Raw genomic sequence first — 24929 nt, 5'->3', positions numbered from 1 at the left:
TCAGTCTCATTTAGGTTATTGTGTATCGTTACCAGCAAAGACATCTGAGGTAGCTAAACTCATTTCAGCAGAGGATTCTGACCACGTCAAGATCCTCTCTTCCCCGTAGGGATTAAATATGCTGTCTCCCCATCTGAACAAAGGAATGAGAAATTAGGAATGGAAACAGAATTTCTGTGGGGGCACAAAATAAAATGAATCATTCCTTAGGTCTATTTCAACCCTCACTTCTCCCTGTAACTTCGTTTCTCCTAAAAGAGGATTAAAAGGGAGGTGGATGTCCTCTTTGGCAAACACTTGTAAGGTTATAAGAAACAGAGCTTCTGTATTAGAGAATTTTCTAAAAGATAAGAACTATTCAGTGAATTTCTCCACTCATGGAACTCTGATCTTGACTTTGTTTTAATAAGAAACAACTCATAAACCCAGGATTTCTAGATAGCAACTTGATGTAATAGCAATGTAACAATTTTTCTGTTCATTTATCTACTTTGTATATGACATAATGAACACTAAATTCCCAGAAGGCAAAATTTATGTTAATAAAATAGCTAAGCTGCATCAAATAAGAATCCTTCTAAACTATAAAATGTCAATTATCATTAGCAACAATTCAAGACCCTATTGTCCCTATTTTCCTCTCTCTAAAAATGAAAGCATCTTACCAACTAAGCTGTTAAGGGAGAAATAGTCTCCTCAGTCAAGTGCACTGTAACAAAAATTGTTTAGCAGGTAATTTGAAAGAGAGGGAAGAGAGAAAAATGCCAACTTTACAAAAGGATTAACCCCATTATATGCAACTTCAAATCTGTTGTTCCAAAAAATAAATTATTTGAAATACTAATAAAAATTGATTAAAATAATAATAATAAAATTATTATCAAACAAACAAAAACGCAAGGGTAGCTACTCTGGTAAACAAAACCACCCAGTACAAGTTTTAGGGGCATTTCTTAAATAAAACTACCCATGAAAGCTACATGAAAATGATGACTGCACTCTAGTCTGAAAATCCCAATTAAAGAGAAAAAAAGTATTTCACCAAAAGTCAGTATCATTCATGAGTTTTGACTCAGCAAGTAAATTACCTTTCAATTACTACTATTCAGCTATTGACTCAACTATCTGTTACAAAGCCAGTTAGAACAAAGAAATTCCAATGTATCAGTTTACTATTCAATCATACACAGTTAAAATGCAATTAAAAAATGTACTTCAGGACTTCGCTGGTGGTCCAGTGGTAAGGAATCCTCCTGCTAATGCAAGGAATATGGGTTTGATCCCAGGCCTGGGAAGATTCCACATGATGTGGGACAAGGAAGCCTGCGAGGAGCAACTGTCAATCCCATGTACCCTAGAGCCTTTGCTCTGCAAGAGAAACCACTGCAACAAAAAGCCCACGTGCCACAACTAGAGTAGCCCTCACTTGCTGAGTCTAGAGAAAGCCCGTGTGCAGCAACAAAGATCCAGCACAGACAAAAGTAAATAAATACTAAAAAAGATTTTTAATGTACTGCCAATATACTTCATAAGAATATACAGCAGCAGTCATGAAGAGATAAAACTTCATTAGCCAGATACTTCTCAAATTAGAATATAATACATTTAAACCTCTACTTTCAATACCTAGTTAGTAATTGACTTTGCATTCTTTAAATTGGCTAAGAAAAGTTTCACTTTAGTAATTTCCTATTTTTCCCCCAAAATGTAATAGTACAAGGCTAAACCTTTAGAGAATTCAAATTTTACAATCAAAAGAAAACAAAGCTGAATAATTAAGTTTATTTAGATGTTTTTGCTAAGTCGCGTCAGTCGTGTCCGACTCTGTGCAACCCCATAGACGGCAGCCCACCAGGCCCCACCGACCCTGGGATTCTCCAGGCAAGAACACTGGAGTGGGTTGCCATTTCCTTCCCCAATGCATGAAAGTGAAAAGTGAAAGTGAAATTGCTCAGTCGTGTCCAACTCTTAGCGACCCCTTGGACTGCAGCCTACCAGGCTCCTCCATCCATGGGATTTTCCAAGCAAGAGTACTGGAGTGGGGTGCCATCACCTTCTCCAGATGTAATGTTTATTTAATGTCTTATTTTAATTAACACATTCTGGACACAACTCTCACTACTTTATAAGAAAAAAGATCCCCCCCTCTCCAAAAGTAATGTACCAGAACCACATAAGGCTAAAAGCACCACACAAGTGTAACGAAGTGTTGCTTATTGTGTGTCCAACTCTGTGCGATCCCATGGACTGCAGCCCGCCAGGTTCCTCTGTTCATGGAATTCTCCAGGCAAGAATACTGGAGTGGATAGTCATTCCCTTCTCCAGGAAATCTTCCCAACCCAGGGACTGAACCCAAGTCTCCTGTACTACAGGCAGATTCTTTACCATCTGAGCCACCAGGGAGATGCCAATTCTTTCCTCATCAGAGAATTACATCATCAGTAACTGAACAGCTGTCAGACCAAACCGACTGACAGGCCACACAGCACAAAACTGTAAAGTCTATTCACTTGTTATAAAACAATACATTAAATAGCTATCAAAAAACATGCTTAGAGAAAGAGTATCAGTTATAAATGCAAAAACATTCAATTTGTTTAAAAGCAATCATATGATATCAGGAAGTTCTTACTAAAAGTCAATTGTAGCAAACAATTCATTGACATGATTCTAATTCAACAGACAAAATGCTTAAGTAAAACTCAATCTTCCTCTGAGAAGCACCATCATTTACTCCCAAAAAAGTTAATAGTGAAATGATTCTGGAAAAATCTACCATGAAGCATAATAAATCACATAATCAGGAAATTTCAATTATTTCTGACAAAAGTTATTTCACTTAATACTGTTGTTATTCTTCAATTAAAGAGGCTTCTTTTCAACAAGAGTGGTATTTCCACAACAACATTTCTTAATAGAATTTGAAATATTTTAACTCTCTGGAATAAGAGGCAATTTTAAATGTCAAGAATAATAAAGCTTCAGAGGCTCTTTTTCTCCATTCAAAAGCACACAGCATCACTGAGGAGAGGCTGCATGTTTTGATGGTTCACGCACCACTGGTGCCACCTCCCTACTAGTGTGCCTCCCCAGTGGTGTGCTCCTCTTCATTTGTGACACCGCTATCAAATGACATTTGGAATTCATTAATCTTTAATAGCTGACCTTTAATTCTGATAAGCAATAATTCATATGTAAGGTATGTTTACTAAAAGATTAGAAAGTCACTAAAATGCTATCTTTTAGAGGGCAAAAAAAATATAAAGATGCTTTTTGAAAAATATAAATGTTACTGCCTATGAAGAACCTTGAAATGTTAGCAGGCAAGCACCAGTGAACGGCCTAATAACCAGTTCTGGATTTAATGGGCATCTTAGAATTAATAAAATACAAAGGAAATCTATGCAGTTTAGTGACATTACTAACTGTGCATTATGGAAGCAGTGAAACACACACATATAAACAACTGTAAAAGTTAACTTTAAAAGCTAAACAGTAAATATGGATCTTGTTATTGGGTTGGCCAAAAAGTTTGTTTGGGTTTTTCCATACATACAATGCTACAGAAAAACCAGATGAACCTTTTAGCCAACTTAATATTTATGCCCATGAATGAGATTAGAAACAGCACCAGGTTAGTCCCTTCCCATTCATACTCCCATTAACCACACCACTGGAACTAAAAACCTTCTTACCTTCTCACCTCTCGTCTTCGAATCTTCTTTCTCTTTCTTCCTTGCAGCTGCCACAAATTCATTAAACAAGGCTTCTCGATCTTTCATCTTTTCAATTGCTTTAAATCTTGAATCTTTAGCATGCTTGGCTGCAAATTCACTAAATGTAACTCTGCAACAAAATGGCAAGTGTGCTAACTTTGGTAGAGCTATTTCTACTTAAAGAAAGGAACAGATGATATCATCTTCCCAATAAGAGTATGTGCCAACAAGACAATGAGTCCCAACACCTACCAACAGAAAGGAGTAAAAGGGCTAAAGAGTGAAAATGTGGTTAGAGATTTGTATTACTATCAGCATGATGTTAGGGGGACAGACATCGGAGAGCAAAAAATCTGTGTATTTCAAGAAACATCAGAGTTCATTTAGTTCCACTCTAAGATGAGACTGAGTAACTCTTCCTGAATTAGCTCTCCCTCCAAAAGCAACTATAAAACCAGACAAAATATATGAGGCAATTGATTTCAAGTACTGGACAACAGGTAGAGTAAAACTGTAAGAAGCCCCATGGCCCTCTGCCTCAGGACAATTTCCCAAAATGCAAACAGCTAGAGTCCAAAAAGAGTACAGTGATCCGCACGAGCTAGAAGTAGCAAAGATCAGAGTTGGGGGTGCTAAAAAAAATGGCAGAGGAAGAAGCTGTAGAAAGAAGGTACCCCAGAAAAATACCATTTAGAAATTCCCCATGATTAAGTAGACAGCCAAGACCAAGCTATAAAACAGCAGAAAAACTACTCTGTGTACCAAACTGCTACATACTTAAGAGCAAAAAAGAGACACTAGACACTAAGAAGTGCTGGAAAAAGAACAATATGAAGACAACAAAACCCACAAAAGATCCACAGGGAGACAAAGCTGGAAGTTTGACAAAAACAATTCCCACTTTCTGAGATTGACAGTAACAGCATAAAATCAAACCTAAAAGTAAAGTGATCAGCCTGTAACTGAACTGCCTGCTAAAACAAGAATCCACACTCTTGAGAGGAAGGTAACAGTCTCTACCTATTATTCCAAAATTTTCAATATTCAATTAAAACTCACAACACATACAAAGAAACGTGATTCACAGGAGGGGGGGAAACTTTAAGCAACAGAAAGAAACCCAAGATACATAGATGTTGTTTGAGGTATAGACAAATCTTTTAAACTACTATAATTATATTGGAAGAATTAAATAAAAAGATGTTCGAAGAATTTAAAACATGATCTTAATGGATGAACAATTATGTAGCTTCAGCAGAGATATGGAAAATCAAGTCTATGAGGGACAATGAAACTAAGTATTAAAGAAGTTTTTCCATGAATAAAAGAAGCATTTCTAAAGCTTTCATGTATTTGGATATGTTTCAATATCTGAAGCTTTTCACCTTATTATATATAGTAAGAATTCAAATGCTCCCCATGTTTAGCTTATTTTTGGAGGTGAAAAATAAAACTTACTTTTCCCTTTAAAAACTATCTATATCAATACAAAAATAAAACACTTTATCTCATGTATTAAAACAAAGATTAAGTCCAATAAATCTATTTTCTTAGGTACCCTACTTTATAATTTTAAGACAAAGTATTACTATGATTAAAGAACAAACTTCTTAAAAATGTAAAATCAATGAAGTGAGAATTCAATTATTTAATACATATTTCTACTACTTAAAATAGGTTTAAAAAAAAAGGTAGTAAATTTTTTTTTATCAGAACAGACTAAAATGAAGTTTTAGCATTAGATTCCATAAAGATGTTTTCATATGACTCATCTTTTAACTCCAAAAATGCTATTGCAAAGGATTTATAATAGCATTTTGCTACATACTTTATAACAAACATGGCATAAAAGTTCTTTACAGAAAAGAGTTAGGTGGATAGTTTTTGGTGATAATGGATGAGAAAGAGTAATAATGACTCAAAGTTAACCATAGGAAGTACACCTGAAATTTCCAACAAAAAAGAAAAAAGACATAGAAAAAAAAGGCACTAAAGTTAGGTAATTCTTCCCAGTCATTCCTTCCCTTGGAATAAACTCCAGTGCTTTAGAGTTCTGTGCTTGTGGTCTTTTCCCAATTCAAAGGAAGTCTATGGATGGTATTTTCTCAACTTTAGTAAGTTTTTCCTCTTTGTTTCCTACTTACTAAAATGGGTCCTAATCTCTATGCCAGTGTCAAATGCATCAATTTAGCAATACAGCCCAATGCCCCAAGTGCTAAGACTTCAAGTTCTGTGCCTGATGGCTTTACTTTCTGATATAACCTGCATAGTAAAAATCACTCAAACAATTTTATCTGCCTCAAAACAATATTAGTAGGGTACTGTGATACAGCAAGATTTAACTTTTCAAATCTACAACAGAGAAATCTCATTGGAGTCTCAATTATTCCCAGATCCATAAAGGGTTTTTATGGATATATTCTGCTGAATCATTTGGAAGTAACCTGTAGACATCATGAAATTCCATCAATAAATATTTCAGCATGCATCTCCTGAGAGTAAATCCTTTTTCTACCATAATTACAATATCCAAGAAAATTACTAATCTCTAATATGTAATACCACTTCAACTACCTTCCAAAAAATATTTTATAACAGTCACAACTACACGGACCCATGAATTTCTACTCTTTTGATTAAGAAAAAAGCCCAAGATCTCCTGGAGAGTCTGAAACTCTATTACCCTTAAACAGGACCATTTAACCCAGAGATTCCATGATTCTACCCCATAGTTCAGAAATTCTCCATATTCTGGGATATTCATAGCAATTTAAAATACTGGAATCTAGTTGAAATTCCACATCCACTCAGTCAAGTGACCTAATGTGTATAAAGCTTACTTTCGTTATTTCTAAAATAGACAGGATATGAGGACCTAAATCATATTGGCTGTTTTGAAGATTTAACGTGGTAATACACACATACATATGCAAGTTACTTTAACAGCATATATGCATAAGTTCATATATCTAAAATATCCAATAATTGATGATGGTATTATAATCCTAAGCACATAAGTTTAAAATGTCTCCTTTTCTTCAGCCATCATATATATTCAATATATATTAACAATCAATTAAAAGTGTTGAACAATCATCAACACATTTAGAAATTTTTAAAATGATCCTACATTATTTCAATTCAATCAAAATAATGTCCCTGCTCTGCAATTTATTATGTGTAGATCTTTAAGAAGACAGTAGATTTTTAATCATTTACTAGTTTCAGAGAAAGAAACTTATTCTCAAAGAGAATCTTTTAAAACAAGGTACTTTCTTCAAAACCAGTGCCTCAGGAACCAGTACCAGGAATCCTCCAAAGAAAATGTATTAAGAAAGAAGATTCTTGGAAAGCCAGAAATCAATAATCAAACAAGAAGCTTTTCATGTCCCCAAATACAAAAGATATATATATATATTTTAACTGATCTAGGAGAAAATACATACATGCTTTGATATTTGACAGTAATAAACCATATACCTCGGATTAAATTTTGCTTCCTCCATCATTTTTTTGAAATCCTCCTTGGCTTGCATTATTTTGTTTTTCTTTTCCCTGCGTTCTTCCTCTGCCCTGGTCTTTACATACTGATCAAATACCTATTACAAAAAAAACACAAATTGATGTCAGTCTTTCATATTGGTACTCTAAATACCAAACTATAGAATCTATGGAAAAAAAATGCTATGTCAATATCTGTCCCCAAATAGGAAAAATATATTAATTACAGGTAACTCAATTATATGCCAATGATCTATAGCAAATCTCAACTTTAAAGCTTCAATTGACAGAATTATACAACCATACAAGTCTTGTGTTTAGGCTTCCAGAATTAAAAAGTTAAAAGCCCTTTTCCCTGTCTACAAACTGAGTACAGGTTTATTTTTAAAATTTTAAGCAATATAAACAGTTAAAGAGAAATCACAGTCTTCACAAATCCCTTTTAGAAAAAACATTAACAATATGGATGGAATCTACACTGGAATTTTATTTCTGTGCTTCTCTTTAAGATATAATTATTTTCACCAAAATATAATCATGCATACATATATATATGTATGTATATACATAGAATACATATATTCTATGTATTTTTCTCCATTTAATAATGTACAGTCAAGATTATGAACTGAACATACATATCTATTTCCTGCTTTCTTGAAACAATAAAATGACGATAGAGGATCTCCTTTTTAAAGTTACAAATCAATAAGAACAGAGAAATGGGGGAAAAGAAACAGCAACTCTGGGAACTTGGAAAGCATATGGAAGAAAAAAAGAAAAGCACATAGAGAGGCAATGAAGGATTTGGCAGACAAGAGAAAGCTGACTCTAAACCAGCAGTCAGGAAACCAAGAAACCAGTTTTTAAAATCAGAGACTCCTTCACTAGCTCGAGAATTGACAGCACCAGACACCCATGAAGTAAGGACACAGTACAGCTATAACAAAGATTTTGAAAAAGCAGTTTAATCACTAGATCCCCCTTGCCAACTTTATGTATCTGGGGCACTTTTGAAACTCAGTAAAAGGCAAGGAGTGATTTTAGAAAGCAAGGGTTAGCAAATCACAATCTGTTGGCCAAATCTGGCCTGCTGCCTGTTTCTATACAGCCCAAGAAGAGTTCTGATATTTTTAAAGGTGGGGGAAAAATTGAAAACTTAATTACACATAAAATTAAATGAAATTCAAATTTCAGTGTCTACTCATTCCTTTACATAAATCTACAGGTGTTCTCACATTACAACAGCAGAGTTACCAATTATGACAGAGACCACATAGCCCACAAAACCTAAAGTATTTATTATCTAATCCTTTATGTTAAAATTTTGCTGACCCTTCCTCTAAAAGGCAAAATCGTCTCTGGACTGCGAGAACATAAATTAGGATTGAGGCGTACTAGATTGAGAAAACACACGTTATCAAGACACAGTCCTTATCCAGGATCTCACCAGCTTAAAAATGACCTGCTCTAGAGGATCTCAATAAACCAGCTGAAATCATCCCACAGAAAGGCAGTTTTCAACCTCAGCACTGACCAGACCATGTTCAGAAGCATCCCTGGCCAACAGATGCCAGCAGCCCTCCCTCACTGGGGCAAACTAAGATGTCCTCCAGTGTAAAAAAAAACCCTGGTTGAGAACCACTGTTCTACAGTAAAGCCAAAAATCATAAGAGCCCACCCAGATGCTAAGAGAGCCCAAAGAGCATTTTAGTGCCTTGTTCTTAAACATTAGCAGTCAGGGTCTACAAAGACATCTAAGCAAACTCTCAAACATGAAAGTCCCCAGGTTGTGGTAGGAAAAGACAGATGGTAAAATAATTTTAGATGAGAGTTCTGAGTGCTACTGAGAGTAATGAAGGCAAAGAGGTTAATCAGAAGGCATCTGGGCAAGTATCTGAACATAAATGATTTAGTAAGCTATGCAAACACCTGGGGGAAGAACACTCCAGGAAGAGGGACTAGTAAGCATCAGAATATTCCAGTACTGGCCAAGGCATATCAGTGTCAGTGAATAAATGAACATAAGAGTCTTGAGAAGTATGCAGATATGAGTATATAGAGAATCTTACAGCCATGAAAATTTTATTCTAACTAAAACAGTAAGCAGTGCACATTTTTCAAGCAACAGAATACTGCCTTAATTTGTCATTTAAATTTTAAGATTAGTCCGGCTGCTGTGTGGAATAAGAACTTGACTACAGAGGACAGAAAGAATGGAGGAGGCAAGGAGTTCAGTTAGGCACCACAATCAGAGTATTTTGAATTAGGGTTTAGTGAGGGAAATGGTAAATAAGAGGTTGGATTTAGAAAAGGTTTTGGAGGTAGATTGTGCTGATAAGACTTGAAATGCACAGTGGGGAAAACTAAAAAATCAAGGCTAATTTACAGGTTCTGATAGGGCCATCAAATGAGTGAAAATGAGACCATCACACACAAAGCGTTTAAAATAAAAAAGACTACTGTGCATGAAATACAGGTGTAAATACATATGGAAAGTCATGTCTTCCTGTTTCAAGTCTCAAATACATTTCTGACATAGCGTAAACTTCCTCTTTTCATAAAAAGTCTATGATTAGACCTAAATTATTTCAACCATTAAATTATAAATATGGAAGATGAACACTACTTCTACCAAATGCAATTGTGTACCTCAACAGCACTATAGCAAGTGATTCAACATACTCAACGTTTTACACAGATCAGTGTCAGGGTGGTCCAGGTAATTCAGAAAAGTTCACAGTGTGCAATACTTTAGAGGAAGCATTCACCATGAAATATATATCACTGAATCACAATGGGAATAAACAGCAGCTCAGTAATAAGGCAACTCTAGTTCTTATAATTCTAGTTCAGTAGAGACCTGAAGTACCCATTAAGTTAATTATGAAAAGACATCCTAACAGCTGCCACTTAACAGATGTATATGTAGAGCGTGTGAGATAAAACATGCTGAGTCTTGTCTATCTACAATACAGACATATATATGTATACACTGACACATAATAGTTGGGAAGGGTCAAACACTGGAACTATCAGTTTGGAAGAATTGCCCAGTAAAAATTAATAAATGTACATGAGCTGATTTTGAAACCTTTGTGTAACATCAGTATATATGAAACGTAAGGACAAAATGTTCATGAGGCAAAAGCCATGTCCATAATGGCAAAAATATCCAAGTATTTCTGAGGCAGAAATGTCCACACAGAGGGTCACTAAGGTATGAAACGGTTCAATTTAAAAGTTATGCTGGCAAGGGATATACATTTCTTACTGTTATTTTCATTTTACCTGTTTTCTCTCTTTAGGATTGAGCAATAAGTACCGAGGATCAAAAACTATCTTGTGCAACTCCTTCTCCCATGTTGAAAAAGCAGACACCTTTAAAATAAAAAAATGTATTGCCTCATAAATTAAGTTGGCTCTAAAAACTGAAAGGTCATATAATTTTTGCTTGAAATCTATGGGACGTCTACTTAAAAAGGACACATAATAAAAACCATACTGCAGTTTCCATCACTAATAAATGACAAGCAGTGGGAGGCTAGGCAAAAGCAAATTTCCACACTAATTGGCTCTGAACATTTCTATATTATATAGAAGTAACACACTTAATTACTCATTAAAATAACTACTACTGTGTGACATTTTAAAAATCAGTACATCAGAAAAAGCCTTGAAGATTTGCATTTTGATTTCCCAAGCTTGCTCTAATCTTGTGAACAATGTTGTGATGTAAAGTTGAACAATTTTACTTACTCAAATGAATCTGTGAATATAATCAAAAGGTTGAAATCCCTTCTCAATTAAGCTTCATTAATAGTAATATCATAAAGTACCAGTACTCCTTTAACCAAAAGCCATTCTGTAGATATTAAAAGAATCACATTTACCTTACCTATCCCGAGTAGTCCGTCATTCTGTAATGTTAATACTCGTCATATTACTCACCAAAATTTAATGACCCAATAAATGTTAAATGTTATTTGTACTTAAAAGGATAATAAAATGGCATTTAGTTAAAACATAATATAATTAGCCAAGAAAACGGCTATCTGAAAAAGAGCACAGTGATTTGACAGGCTTCCCTTATCCCGCCCCCACGACATGAGCACTAACCTTAGATTTGACCTTTTAGCAAGACATATTTATATTACTTATACAAAACAGAAATATCTCCCCCAAAGATTGTTTTCTGACCCCTCTCTCTAGCAGCATGTCCTTGAACTGCTTCATTCGGGCCTCCAGAGGGACAATGGCCCTTTCTCGGGCAGCTTTAATTTCAGCTTCCATGGCAGCTTCTTTCTCTGAATCAATGTCTTTATTATCGTCTCTCCTATAAAAAAGAAAATGCAGGCATCAACTGACAAAATATTAATATATAATCTTACTAAAATCTTAAAATCACTGGAATATTCAAGACTCACTACTGAGCAGAATATTTTTGGCAAAAACAAATTATACTGAGCTTTTCAAATCAACTCTAAGGGATAAGCAACTTTCATTATAATAATAAAGTTACAATGAGCTTCTAACGATGTTACAGTGGCTACATTGTTAGGAAAGAAAAATACCTTTAATATGCTGTCTCTCCCTGATACTACTTGATATACAAAATAAACGACCTTACTTAAAAACAAAACTTATCCAATAATGCAATAAACTCTAAGTGTTAGAATCAAACAGCACAGAATATAATTTTTAGTTTTTGAAATGATATAGGAAAAACAGTATTTTCCAAAATGTTTTTACATTATAAATGCATACGATTTTTAATCTAACAAAAATTGGTAAAAGTCTTACTAATCTCAAATATTTATTTTGAAAATAAAATATCTGCAGATTTGGCCAAGTGGATTATGTGAGATATATACCTTACCTACCTGACATTTTTTTTACTCACTTTCTGGGTGATAAGTTGAGATTTAAGTTGAAGGACAGGTCCCAGAGAGCAACATAGGCCCCGGAGTAGTTAGGTGGAATTAGAACTGTTCATCAATGACTAAACTACTTCTTGTTTCTCCAAAAATGCACCTCAGGGCTAAGGGCAACCCTGCTGTTGTACAGTACTCAGGTGAGATTGTGAACATGAAATTAAGTCACCTCTCAAACATCTGCCCTATGAAGAAGGCCCATTCATGTGAATAATCAAAAAAAGTAATTCAGTAATATTCAGGTGTGTTAAAGCAGATCTTCCATCTTAAATTCGATCTGCTTTGTATACAAATAAAATTGGTTCATATTTCCTGCATAAACTTAAGGGAATTAGAAAAACAGAACATTAGGAAATTCAAAATCATGCTATATAGGGAAATGAAGGTAGCCCAGGAGATTTAAATGGAACTAAGGCTACCCCACAAATATGGTGAGAGGTATTTAGCAATTTAGGGAATGAATCAAAAATAGAAGATATAATCCGTGACCTGCAGGAACTTAGCGAGATAGTCTGTGACCTAAGATATGCACAAAACAAACAGGTAAAAGCAATTTGCCAAACAATATACCCTCTTATAATAATTTATTTAAGAACTATTTATATAAAGAGTTAAAAGACAAGAAATACAACTAACGAAAACAAATAACCTTTACAGAATTATACTAAATGAAAATGTCACAATACAAACTATCACTATCTATCTCAATAAAAGAAATAAAAGAAAAACTAAGCCAGGAAAAACAGGCTTTTAGCTTTGTACCTAAATAGAGAAGCTCGGGCAATCCACATAAAGGACTTCTTTGACATTCTCCTGATAAAAGCAGTTAAAAACCTTACAGAGTTGTCTATAAGAACAAACAATTAAAAACAACCTAAAAGTTTAACATTGTAGGAACATCCAAAATCATGGTACATAAACAGAATGAATACAGTCATTTATAATAATTAACACAAATTCTTATTAGAACACAAATTCAGTTGATTACAACTAATAAAAAATACATTTGGTCAAGAACTAAAAAGTCAACTGTAAAATTTCAAACAGCTGTTGTTACTGTGGTCAATTATGAGTCACACTTTAATATCTTAATTTCTTTAACACTGTTGCCAATAAAGAAACTTTTTTTAAAAAAGAAACACCCTTAACAAGGGTTGTTTTACTGATTTCTTTGCCATAATTTGGCTGCATTCAATCTGTCCTCAGATAAGGACTATGATAAACCAATCCATAATAATGTCTTCAAACTTTCCTTCTTGCTGCTAAATAATGGTCCCATGCCTCCCCCACTCATATACAAACACCTTCTACCCCACCCATTCACCCCCCATAATTAGTAACATTCATATTTTACTGCACACTGGTCAAACTAAGGCTTCCGTTTATACCACTCTCTCTCTCTCAGAGCACTTTCTAATAATAATAGCCTCAAGGGTTCCCTCTTCAACAAGTAATGACCACGGATACAAGGACTAAGTGCAGTGACAAGTATATAAAAAGAGAGGGAAGTCTGGGTCTACATTTATCAGGTTTTGGGAACGGTATCTGTTGGGGTCTACATTAGGAAGGGAAGTTTGTTTTATAAAATTCAGGTGTAATGAATTTCTAAAAACAATTTATCATAATAATGTCATTTGGCTTCATAATACATATTTAAATAACCAAAACTCTCCCACATCTAGAAACAGAAGGGACACCATTTCTACAACCTAAAGCAAGGCTTAGTCATAGGCCTAAAGAGAGCAATCGTAACTTCTGCTTCCTAACACACACACATTACCTGTCCTAATCATGAACTGACTGTAGCCTAATCATCTTTTAAGGGTAAAAATCTACCTAAATTACATAAACTATAAGTATTACTTACTTCCGTTTTTTGGCTTTAACAGGTTCATCTTCATTCATTTCTTCCATTAATTCTTGTTCTTCTTTAACTATAAGAAAATTTAATTTAACTGTCAGAATAAAAATAAGCAAGCAACAATTTAAATATTTAGGTATGAATCCTTCTGCTAACCACTACTGGAACACTTGTGTCAGCAGTATTTTTTTAAAGCTGCAACTTATAGCTCACTCACTTGCACTCATAGAGAACTGCCACTTTTGGATGGACAGCATTGTCGGGGTTGGGTGCCCTGGCAAAAAAAATTTCAAAAATTATGAATAGTTTATATGCACATATTACACAATCTTTTCTTTAATAAAATTACTCCTTAACTATATATCTATAACACTTCTTTATAAAACATTAAACAAATCATGATAATTCTACAACTCCTCTATTAATCTTCCCTTTACATTAAACTTGACTCATTCTGAAATTTTTATTAACATAAAATTTATCAAATAAATGAATATTGTATTCATTTATCAAATAAGTGAATATTTATCAAATAAATGAATAAAACCCTTATACCTTTTGCACCAGGTAGACCAAGTTCCAATAATTTGGAAATCACTAGCAAGCAGAAAATGTACCATGTGTATACATATAATCTATGAAGATTTCTCAATTATTATAAATATTAGGATTTGTTTCAACTAAAGTATTAAATGAGTCATTTATCATGCTTCTATACTATATAAAGGGTTTTTAAGAAAACACAATCAATACCATGTCAAATTTTCAATAAAAATTATATACAAATATTTATATTTATTATATATCTTATATATTGAAAGGCTGTCTGAGGGTAAGGTGAATTAAAAGATTATCTCTTAATAAGGTGCAGGCGTCTCTCTAGTCCCAGGAAAAAGGTTTACCTCCCTAAATTTCATCAAGTTTAAAGTACTGCAGTTTTAGTTAGCCAAATTTTAATAAACAATATTTTAAAAATACTCTGCACAGCTTAATTATTTCAAAATATGTAACACTAATCACAAAAGGTGCTGAAAGGCTCACTGAGGAGCATTTTAGTACTATTAATAAGAATGAAGCAAGCATCAGCAGCACCAACATATCTTGGATTAACTGACAACCTTGAAAATAACAAGGTGTTTTTAAAATACATACAATAAATATTTTACAAACCATAATTTTATCCAAATTCTCTATTTTTTAATTATATGAACTCAATCTAGAAGAGCAGTCTACATTCCATTTCTCAAATACTCCTTTCCTTATATTTCTTGAAAATAAGACTTCTAAACTGCCTATTTTCCATAAAAATGTTAAAAGAATATTAAAATTAGAGGATAAATCCTAATTTAAGACTTACTTAGTTTCTTCACTTCTTCCATTCCTTTTTTATGAGGGGGCTCTTGAATAATTTTGTCAACATCTGCCCTTCCAATCAGATCATCGGGTCGGTCCCACATAGAAAGACGGGTGGTAGGATTATAAAAGAAGACCCTCTCATCACCAGTCCAAACAACACACCTAGGAATAGATTCAAACATTTTCTTATGTTATGCAACATATTTTATAGTTAGGTCTTTTAATGCCATCCAATCAAAAGGGGAGGTGGTGGTGGTGGGCAAGGACACGTTCATATTATCATTTCTTACAGAGAACCAAATATGATTTTCAGAACAGAAGAGGTGACTGGCTATGGGTTAAGTAAAACAGCAACTCAACATATTAACAGAAAACTAGGAAAAGCAAAACATTGATGATCAGAATTCAGAGTGCTCAGGAACATACATGTCTGGCACACTCAATGTTAACCTATCACAAAAGATGAGCCTAACAGCAGATAATAATACTATTAAGCAGCTCTAAAGCTCAAGAACACACCACAGCATCTGACCTATTACATAATACTTACTATTTCTTACCAAACCAGACAGACTACAAACTCAAATGCAATTATTTATGAAGCTTTTAATAACCGACTGTATCAAGTATTTAAAAATAAAAGCACCTATTGTGCTATGGCACTGTAGCCCAGCACAACCCACTGTTCCTATTAATTACAACTAGAAACTCAGCAACAATATAGAAAAAAACAAGTACATAAGAACTCTCTAAGGTTTAAAAAAAAAAAAAAAACACACAGATATGGAGTCAAAATTTAGAGAAGCAAGGGTATAAATTTCCCCACCCTCAAACCTCTGCTGAGGCCTCTGGTTGCACAGTAATAGTAGCACAGGCAGCTAAAACTAAGAGAAATCAGGTCTTTATGACCAGATAATCAAAGTTAATCAACAGCTGCCAACCTCAAGGTGACCTAGATGTTAAAATTAATCAGACAAAGCCTCTATTATTGAAATAATCAAACACTTTACAGCAGCAATTATAATTACACTTAATGAGATAAAGAAAAACAAAACAAAGATAAGCCAAAACTTGAAATGAAAGAAGACAGAGGTTCTCAGCAGAGAAACTGTTAAAAAGAAAAAAAAAAAAAAAAACAGAATGGTGTTTCAGGAACCTATGGGACTATATCAAAATGCCCAACAGACATGTCACTGGGATCCCAGAAGAGAATATTGGGGCAGAAAAAATTTAAAGACAAAATGGCCCAAAGATATCTCCAATTTTCGTAGAAGACATAAATACTAAGGAAGTTCAGTGAACCCCAAACAGAACAGACCTCAAGAAAATCATTTTTAGACACAACATAAACAGATGGAAATCGAATATAAAGAAAAATCCTTGAGAGCAGCTAACAAAAAGTATGGCAGAAAACAAACAGGGAAATAAGTCCAGGGACTGTGGATTTCCTACCAGAAACCACAGAGGCAAAAATACATTAAAACAACATCATTAAAGTCCGGGAAAAAAAAGAAATCCAACCTAGAATCCCATACAGAGCAAAAACATCCTTCAGGAACAAAGGAAAAGAAGATAGTCTCAATGAAGGGAAACTAAGAGATTTCATTTCTATCAGAATTACCCTGTAAGAAAGTTTTTCGGGCTGAAAGGAAATGATACCTAAAAAACTACCAAACAAAAAAGCACCGGGACCTTTAGTAACGAAGGGAAAAAAACAGAAATGGAAAATTCAAAGATTTTTTTCCTCTTAAGTTCTTCAAAATATGTATGAAAAATCATGAACAATGCATGTTGGGGTTTTCAATGTATGTAAACAGTAATACATATGACAACTGTAACATAAAGGTCAGTAGGTACAAGGTTAAAAAAGAACCTATATGAAAATAAGGCTCCCACATTTTATGTGAAGTGCTACAATAATAACTCTAAGTAGGCTATGATGGTTAAGTGGGTATATTATAATACAAGAAAAACTAAAAATTAATGCAAAGAGATATCACCCGAAAGCCAAGAGATAAATTATTAAATGGAATGCTAGAAAATGTTCAAATAATTCAAACGAAGGGAGTAAAGGGCAAATGGAGGAACAAAAATAGAGAAGACAGAAAACAAATAATAGATTTAAATCCAACCAAAAGTTACACTCATGTTAACAGCCTAAACACTCCCATTTAAAAAGCAAGAATTGACAAAGTGAGTAAAAACACAAGACACTACTATAAGCTGTTTTAAGAGACAAACTAAACATAAAATTATAGAAAGTTTGAAAGTAAATGGTGGAAAAAGCACAAGACAAAGGGTATTATGAGAGAGAAATAGGGTCTTTTCATAATGATTAAAAAAAAAAGACAATCAAGAACATGTAACAACTATAAAACATATATAATAAGCCAGTTTACAGAGCTTAAAAGTAGATGAAATAGGCAATTCCACTATTACAAAAGATTAACAAAACTCTCTCAACAACTGCCAGACCAACCAAACCCTAAAACTAACAGTACCAAGAAAGACCACCTGGTGAACAATTTAAAAAAAGTCTTAATGAACTTGAAAGTATCAAAACCAAAGGAAGCGCATTCTCTGACCACAGGACAATTAAATCAGTACAAGTGAAATACACAGAAAAAACTCAAATTAAGGAACTGAAACAAAAGACTTCTAAATAATGAGTGAGTCAAAGACAAAAATCAAAAGTAAATTTTATAATAAAAACTGAATGGCAATGAAAATACAACACATCAAAATTTGTAGGCTGGTGCTAAAGCAGGGCTTAAAAGGAAACTATGTTAAGCTTTAAATGATAAGAAAAGAACACTAATAACTTAAGAGTAATTTCATAATTACTAGAAAAAGAAGCTAGAAAAAGTATAAAGTAAACCCAAAGTAATCAGAAAAAAGGAAATAAGAGTGGGCAAGAGTGGAGGGGCCCAACCACCCTAAAACTTGTGGTCTTAATGAAAGACCAGAAAACAGGCAAACTTTTGGCTTGACTGGTCCTGAATAGAGAACAAATCACCACTATATGGAAAGAAAAAGGGGTATCACCACAGAGCATAGACATTTAAAGAATATTAAGAGAATAATAATAACAGAAACATTCAAAGGATACTAAGAAAATAATTAGAACAAATTCAACTTACACAAAATAAGCAAATTTCCTGAAAAATACAACTTAACCAAAGACAACAGAAGAAACAACAGCAAAAAAAATGGTCCTATAGCTATTAAAGAAGTTTAAATTGTTACGAAAACTCTTCCCCCCAAAAAAACTCTGACCACGGATGATTTGTTAATTCTATAAAACCTTAATGAAAAAATATTATCTTACAAACTTTTTCAGTAAATAGAGGAATAGAAATCACCAGTCACCATCCAACTCATTTCCTGAAACCAGCAAAACCCTAATACCAAAATCCAACAAAAACATTACAAAAGAAACTTATGGATTCAGAGGCCACAAGCAGAGATGCAAAAATACTCAGTAAAATATCAGCAAATCAAATCCAACAATACATTAAAAAGATTAATCTACCATGATTAAGGTTTATTACAGAAATGCAAAGTTAAACAATCAAAATTCAGAGTAATTCTCCATATTAAAAGAATGTAAGAGAAAAACATTTCAAAAGATGCAGATTTATGATAAAAACATTATCAAATTTTTTAAAAACCATATAAGCTACTATTATATCTGATGTAAAAGACTGAATTTCTCCCCCTACATGGAGAATAAGGCAGGGATGTTCATTTTTTCTACTTAACATTTGCACTGATACAACAGTCCTAGCAACAAGAATAATTACACTGGAATTTTTTTCTTGGTATTTCAGAGCATAGGTTTGACTTTATTTTACTTTTTTTTTTTTAAGAATAAAGAGGGATCAAAAATTAGAAATTTTCTAAGTTCAGTAAACTTTAGTTTCTGATTCTAAGAAAGTTTTTAATGTTTTGACAAAACAAAAATCTTTTAAGGTCATGGAGACTTGTAACTTTTCCAATTGGTTACTAAGACTGCATCACAAAGATTTAGCATGCCGTAAAGGCAGAGGAACCAGAGATCAAATTGCCAACATCTGCTGGATCAGAGAAAAAGCAAGAGAACTGCAGAAAAACATCTACTTCTGCTTCATTGGCTACGCTAAAGCCTCTGACTGTGAATCACAACACACCGTGGGATAGGAATACCAGACCACTTTACCTGCCTCCTGAGAAACCTGTGTGCAGGTCAAGAAGCAACAGTTAGAACCGGACATGGAATAACGGACGGGTTCCAAACTGGGAAAGGAGAACGTCCAGGCTGAATACAGTCACCCTGCTTTTTTAATTTATATGCAGAGTACATCATGAGAAATATTGGACTAGATGAAGCACAAGCTGGAATTATAGACTGCTGGGAGAAACAGTAATAACCTCAGATATGCAGATGACACCACCCTTATGGCAGAAAGCGATGAGGAACTAAAGAGCCTCTTGATCAAAGTGCAAGAGGAGAGTGAAAAAGTTGGCTTAAAACTCAACATTCAAAAAATGAAGATCATGGCATCCGGTCCCATTACTTCATGGCAAATAGATGGGGAAACAATGGAATCAGTGAAAGACTTTATTTTTGGGGGCCCCAAAATCCCTGTAGATGGTGACAGCAGCCATGAAATTAAGACTCTTGTTCCTTGGAAGAAAAGCTATGACAAACATTGACAGCCTATTAAAAAGCAGAGACATTACTTTGCCAACAAAGGTCCATCTAGTCAAAGCTACGGTTTTTCCAGTAGTCATGTATGAACGTGAGAGCAGGACCATAAAGAAAGCTGAGCGCTGAAGAATTGCTGCTTTTGAACTATGGTGTTGGAGAAGATTCTTGAGAGTACCTTGGACTGCAAGGAGATCCAACCAATCTAAACCCAATCTAAAGGAAATCAACCCTGAATTTCACTGGAAGAACTGATGCTGAAGCTGAAGCTCCAATACTTTGGCCACCTGATAAGAGCCAACTCACTGGAAAAGACCCTGATGCTGGGAAAGACTGAAGGCAGGAGGAGAAGGGACGACAGAGGACGAGATGGTTGGATGGCATCACCAACTCAATGGACACGCATTTGAGCAAGACCCATAAGTGGTGAAGGACAGGAAAGCCTGGCTTGCTGCAGGCCATGGGGTCGCAAAGAGTTGGACATGACTGAGCAACTGAACAACGAAGTCTAAGTGAGGCTGCCTTTATTTGCCATTCACAATTTGTTTGTAACCTGTGTTGGATTTTAACTTATGAAAAATTTATCTTTGAATTTACAGTATTTGAAATTTCATATTCACCTAGACTGGCATGGCGACTTTATTTTTATTTACATATTTATATCAATTAATGATTGATTAATTGATATAATTGATTAATCAATTAATGATTAATTGCTGATGCATTTCTTTAGTTTATTTCCATAGGTTTTTACTCAATATTATGAAAAAATTTAAATATACAGAATATTTAAAGAATGTCTCTAGAACAGTGAACATAATATACTGACCATCTAGATTTAGACTTAGTATTTTATCATATATTCTTTATCATGCATCTATCCTTCCTCTATCTGCCAGTCTTATTTTTTCATCTATTAAATGATGCAGATTATCAGTACACTTCACCCTACGCACTTTATCATGCATATTATTAGCACAAGGTAGTTTTGTGACACAAGAATTCTTTGTCCATGTGTTGACTGCTTAGTTGTTTCTGACTCTCTGTGACCCCATGAATTGTAACCCTCCAGGCTCCTCTGTCCATGGGGATTCTCCAGGCAAATAATACTGGAGTGGGGTGCCATGCCCTCCTCCAAGGGATGGAACCCAGGTCTCCTGCACTGAAGGTGGATTCTTTACCATCTGAGCCACCAGGTAAGCCCTGGTGACTCAAGAATTCTTTATCCATAGTCTATTAATTCTGAAATGTCCTGACAGCTTCTCACTCCACACTTACGACTCATACCACTGGAGCTGTATTAGCACACCTCGGTAGGAAAATAACCAGAAAAAATCTTAAACCGTCTTCAGTAATCATACCGTTGCTGACACTACTGGTCTTGTCTGTGGGAAAAGCAAATGAGCAAATATGCCAAAAGGCCAGGTTTTTCATACTCCACATGACTGGCATTTGGGCCAAATAATTAATTCTTACAGGGAGCTGCCCTGTATATGGTAGGGTGTTTAGGAGCAACCCAGGCCTATATCTACCACATGCCTTCCAGTTACGACAACCAAAAATGCCTGCACACTTTGCCCAATATCCACTTCAGGGAGGAGGGGGCTGAGGGGAGGAGGCCAAAATTACTTCTGGTTGAAAACCACTGATCTAGGCAAATCAGCAATGACCACTAAAATCACACACAAAAAAGAGACAACTAGATGCATCCTGAGGGAAAGGTCATCATCAGTTATTTGGCCAAAAAGATCAAGCATAAATTTCATCATATCTCTATAACTGCCTGCTAAATTTACAGGAAATTCAGAATGGAGGATTCTATTTAAAAGTACCACTAGGATACAGTAATAAAACCCAGACTGTGGGATTCTATAGAACAAATAATAAAACCAAGGAGAAAAAAGGAAACCAAGTTGAAGGGGAATTTACACATTACAAGACTCAAGAAACAAGCCAACTCATTGCCATGAGTAGACCGAGTACAGATTAAATAGAATAGGGAAAGAAAGTCCTGATGTGGGGAGAGGAAGAAGAGAGAGAACCAAACAAAAAAAGGAAAGAAAAAACAGACTACTCAAAGTTAAGATAAAAAGATGTAATTTTACAAAGTTCTCTAAACATAATCATTTATGAGGATATATATAAAAGCGATTTTAAAACACTTCATAAATAAATAAACACTTCATAAATAAAAAAGGAGATTCAGGATCTTACAGTGGTTCAAATCTATAATTATAATCAGTAAATATTAATAGGGAGTTCTGTGAGAAGAGCAAGATACTGCAGCAGTTGAGTTTTAGGTTTGAGAATCCAAAATAAAACAACCAAAAAACATTCAGTATTTGACACATACTTTTTTTAAAGTACTTTCTCTACCTATTGTGTAATAATGTAATAATCAAACATGGCAATAAATAAATAAATAAAACAACTTACTAATTAAGTAACCTACATACCACGGAGTACCAGGAATAGGGGTAGTAGCTACTGGCTTTGCCTTCTGGGCAGCTTTTTCTTCCTCAGTCATCTCTTCTTCTTTGGGCTCCTATGGGAAATTGTATTACTCCCATTAAATTCATATCACAAAATTATACTTGAATATCCCACAAGCACAAGACTGCAAATACCTTAAAGTAAAACTAACATAATGTCTGTTGCTACCATACAGAGGGGAGACTCTGAATCAGAATTTCTAAATCTTTGCCCCTTAGGCAGAGCTGAATTCCATGACAGTAGAACCCACTGGCGTCCCAGATGGCACAGTGATAAAGAATTTCCTGCCAATGCAGGAGATACAAGTTTAATCCCTGGGTCTGGAAGATCCCCAGGAGTAGGAAAATGGCAACCTACTCCAGTATTCTTGCCTGGAAAATTCCATGGACAGAGGAGCCTGGTGGGCTACTGTCCATGGGGTTGCAAAGAGTTAGACATGACTGAGAAGGCACTCACATAGAAATATAGACCCCATCAGAAGATGTTTCTAACTTAGAGAGTCACTAACTATCTGTTTAGGAGTAGAAATAAAGAAAGGGGTATAGAATATTAGAGGAGATTTCTTCATTTAAGGTTGTTTCTTTTTCTGCTAAATTCCTTACTCAGCAGAATGTCCAAAAGCAGAGCTCTTTTAGTGTTGTTCAGAGATTATTCTATGCAAGAGAGGACAGGTAAAATACAATGAACAATCCCCAAATATGAAGTTGTACTTAAAATTATAACATGTAGCAATTTGTAAGTCAGGAGGAGACATCAGCTCTGGTCCAGGGGCCTTTCTTTCTAGAGGGGCTTTGGTTTCGTGTAAGAAATAATTTAATGAAATTTTCAAAGGGAAAATTGAATTACAAATTTCAAAGAACCCTAAAATTTCAGGGATCAGATTTACAGCAATTATCTAAAAAAACAGTAAACAGATTTTCAGTTACCAGTACACTGTACCCAACAATCAACACTGGCTCTCATGTCAGTAGGAAATGGCCCTTTACCTCCTTTATTTCCTTTATTGGCTCTTCTTTAGGATCCTCTTCCTCCGTCTCCATTGGCAGAGGTTCTTCAGAAGGTTCTTTAATTGGCTCTTTAATCTTCTCCTCTAGTTTCTCTATTAAAAAATGGAGATAACATCACATAGTGGTTCTGATGTAACTTCTGATGAACACTGACACTAAGCAGTTAGGATATTCCATTTCTAGCTGTTAACCACAAAAATAAAACATTCTTCCTGTAATATCATTGACTTGAATCTAATGTCATGCTCAACTTCAAATACCTTGCTATACTAATTAGGAAACTGTCAGCAGAAAAGAACTACTGATTTCAGAAGGACATAAAGTCTTACATTCATATATCATTTTTGCTACAAATGAAAGGGATAACATACTAAAAAACAGAAACAGGGACTTGTGATTATAGAAAATAAGAGTCCTCTTCCTCCAAGGTTCCAACAGCCTAAAGTTTTTCTTCAGAACACACACAATACACACATTCCTTCCTGGTCACTACTATCAATTTCAGTAAGGGTGATAGTAATTCAACAGCTAATTAGGCAATTATGCAATTCCTGACAACAGTAAAAAATATATCTATTAGTGTGGACATATAATTTAACTTCTCTAAATGGTAAAATGACAGACAAACCTGTAAGCAGAACAACTGTGGCTTTTTAAATAAATACATTATCAATTCAGTGGAAATAAATAATCCAACACTATATAAATAGAAAATCCCTCAAATGTTTTAAAAAGGAATTAATTCAGAATTTCAAATACCATTCTATGTATACTATGTCCCACTAAGTCATTACAACTATACCTTTTTCTTTTAGCTCTTGGGGTTTTTCCCAGGTTGATTCTAATGTTCTATTATTATAATAATATGTCTTCCCATCTGCTGTTTTATATTCAGTCCACTCAGAAACTGCTGTTGCTCCAGCTAAGGTAGCAGGTGAAGCTGCAATAGCAACCTGGGGATGTATCATAGGTACGATAGGAGGGGCCATTCCTGGCAATACACCTAAAAGAAGAATAATAGAAAATATTAGATCCAAGTACCAAATTGTGATACAAAGTAAAACTTTAAAATATGAGCTGAATCTATTAAACATCAATAAATGAATGAGCCAACTGAAACAAAAAAAATCATATAAAATATTAATTACTTAAATCTGGCTTACTTCTAATGCCTAAATTCAATTAGATTCAGAAATTCAACCCAAGAAGTACCTTAAAGTCAGAAATTTGCGTCACACCTATAACGAAATCTTGATAAATCATAATAACATAAAACTATAAAAATGATAAATTCTCTAATTAATAGAAATATATTTTTATAAAGAATTTAAGTTCTAATGAAATCAAAGCAATAAGCACATTTACTAGGAATAT

At 34.4% G+C, this 24929-nt stretch overlaps 1 protein-coding gene across 11 annotated transcripts in view; it reads right to left on the bottom strand.

Moving 5' to 3' along the window:
• Window positions 1–24929, bottom strand: part of TCERG1 (transcription elongation regulator 1) — a 52343-nt gene that overhangs the window by 7805 nt on the left and 19609 nt on the right. For 8 of the 11 annotated variants that reach the window (XR_826158.1, XM_010850460.1, XM_010850463.1 and 5 more), the window contains 11 exons: window positions 24358–24558; window positions 23535–23647; window positions 22512–22600; window positions 15370–15530; window positions 14230–14286; window positions 14019–14085; window positions 12914–12964; window positions 11418–11553; window positions 10509–10598; window positions 7197–7315; window positions 3696–3846 (listed from right to left, as the gene is read on the bottom strand). Coding sequence is in view for 10 of the 11 variants with exons in the window: in XM_010850460.1 (XP_010848762.1) it covers window positions 3696–3846; window positions 7197–7315; window positions 10509–10598; window positions 11418–11553; window positions 12914–12964; window positions 14019–14085; window positions 14230–14286; window positions 15370–15530; window positions 22512–22600; window positions 23535–23647; window positions 24358–24558 (1235 nt within the window). In the remaining variant the exon portion in view is untranslated. The remainder of the gene's footprint in view (window positions 1–3695; window positions 3847–7196; window positions 7316–10508; window positions 10599–11417; window positions 11554–12913; window positions 12965–14018; window positions 14086–14229; window positions 14287–15369; window positions 15531–22511; window positions 22601–23534; window positions 23648–24357; window positions 24559–24929) is intronic. The other 3 variants (XM_010850461.1, XM_010850467.1, XM_010850470.1) reach the window with 1 other exon arrangement.

Source organism: Bison bison, unplaced genomic scaffold (assembly GCF_000754665.1).
Source record: "Bison bison bison isolate TAMUID 2011002044 unplaced genomic scaffold, Bison_UMD1.0 scf7180017864291, whole genome shotgun sequence".
Lineage (NCBI taxonomy): Eukaryota > Metazoa > Chordata > Mammalia > Artiodactyla > Bovidae > Bison > Bison bison.
Note: the sequence above shows the minus strand (reverse complement) of the source record. Positions and strands in the feature narration are given on the sequence as shown.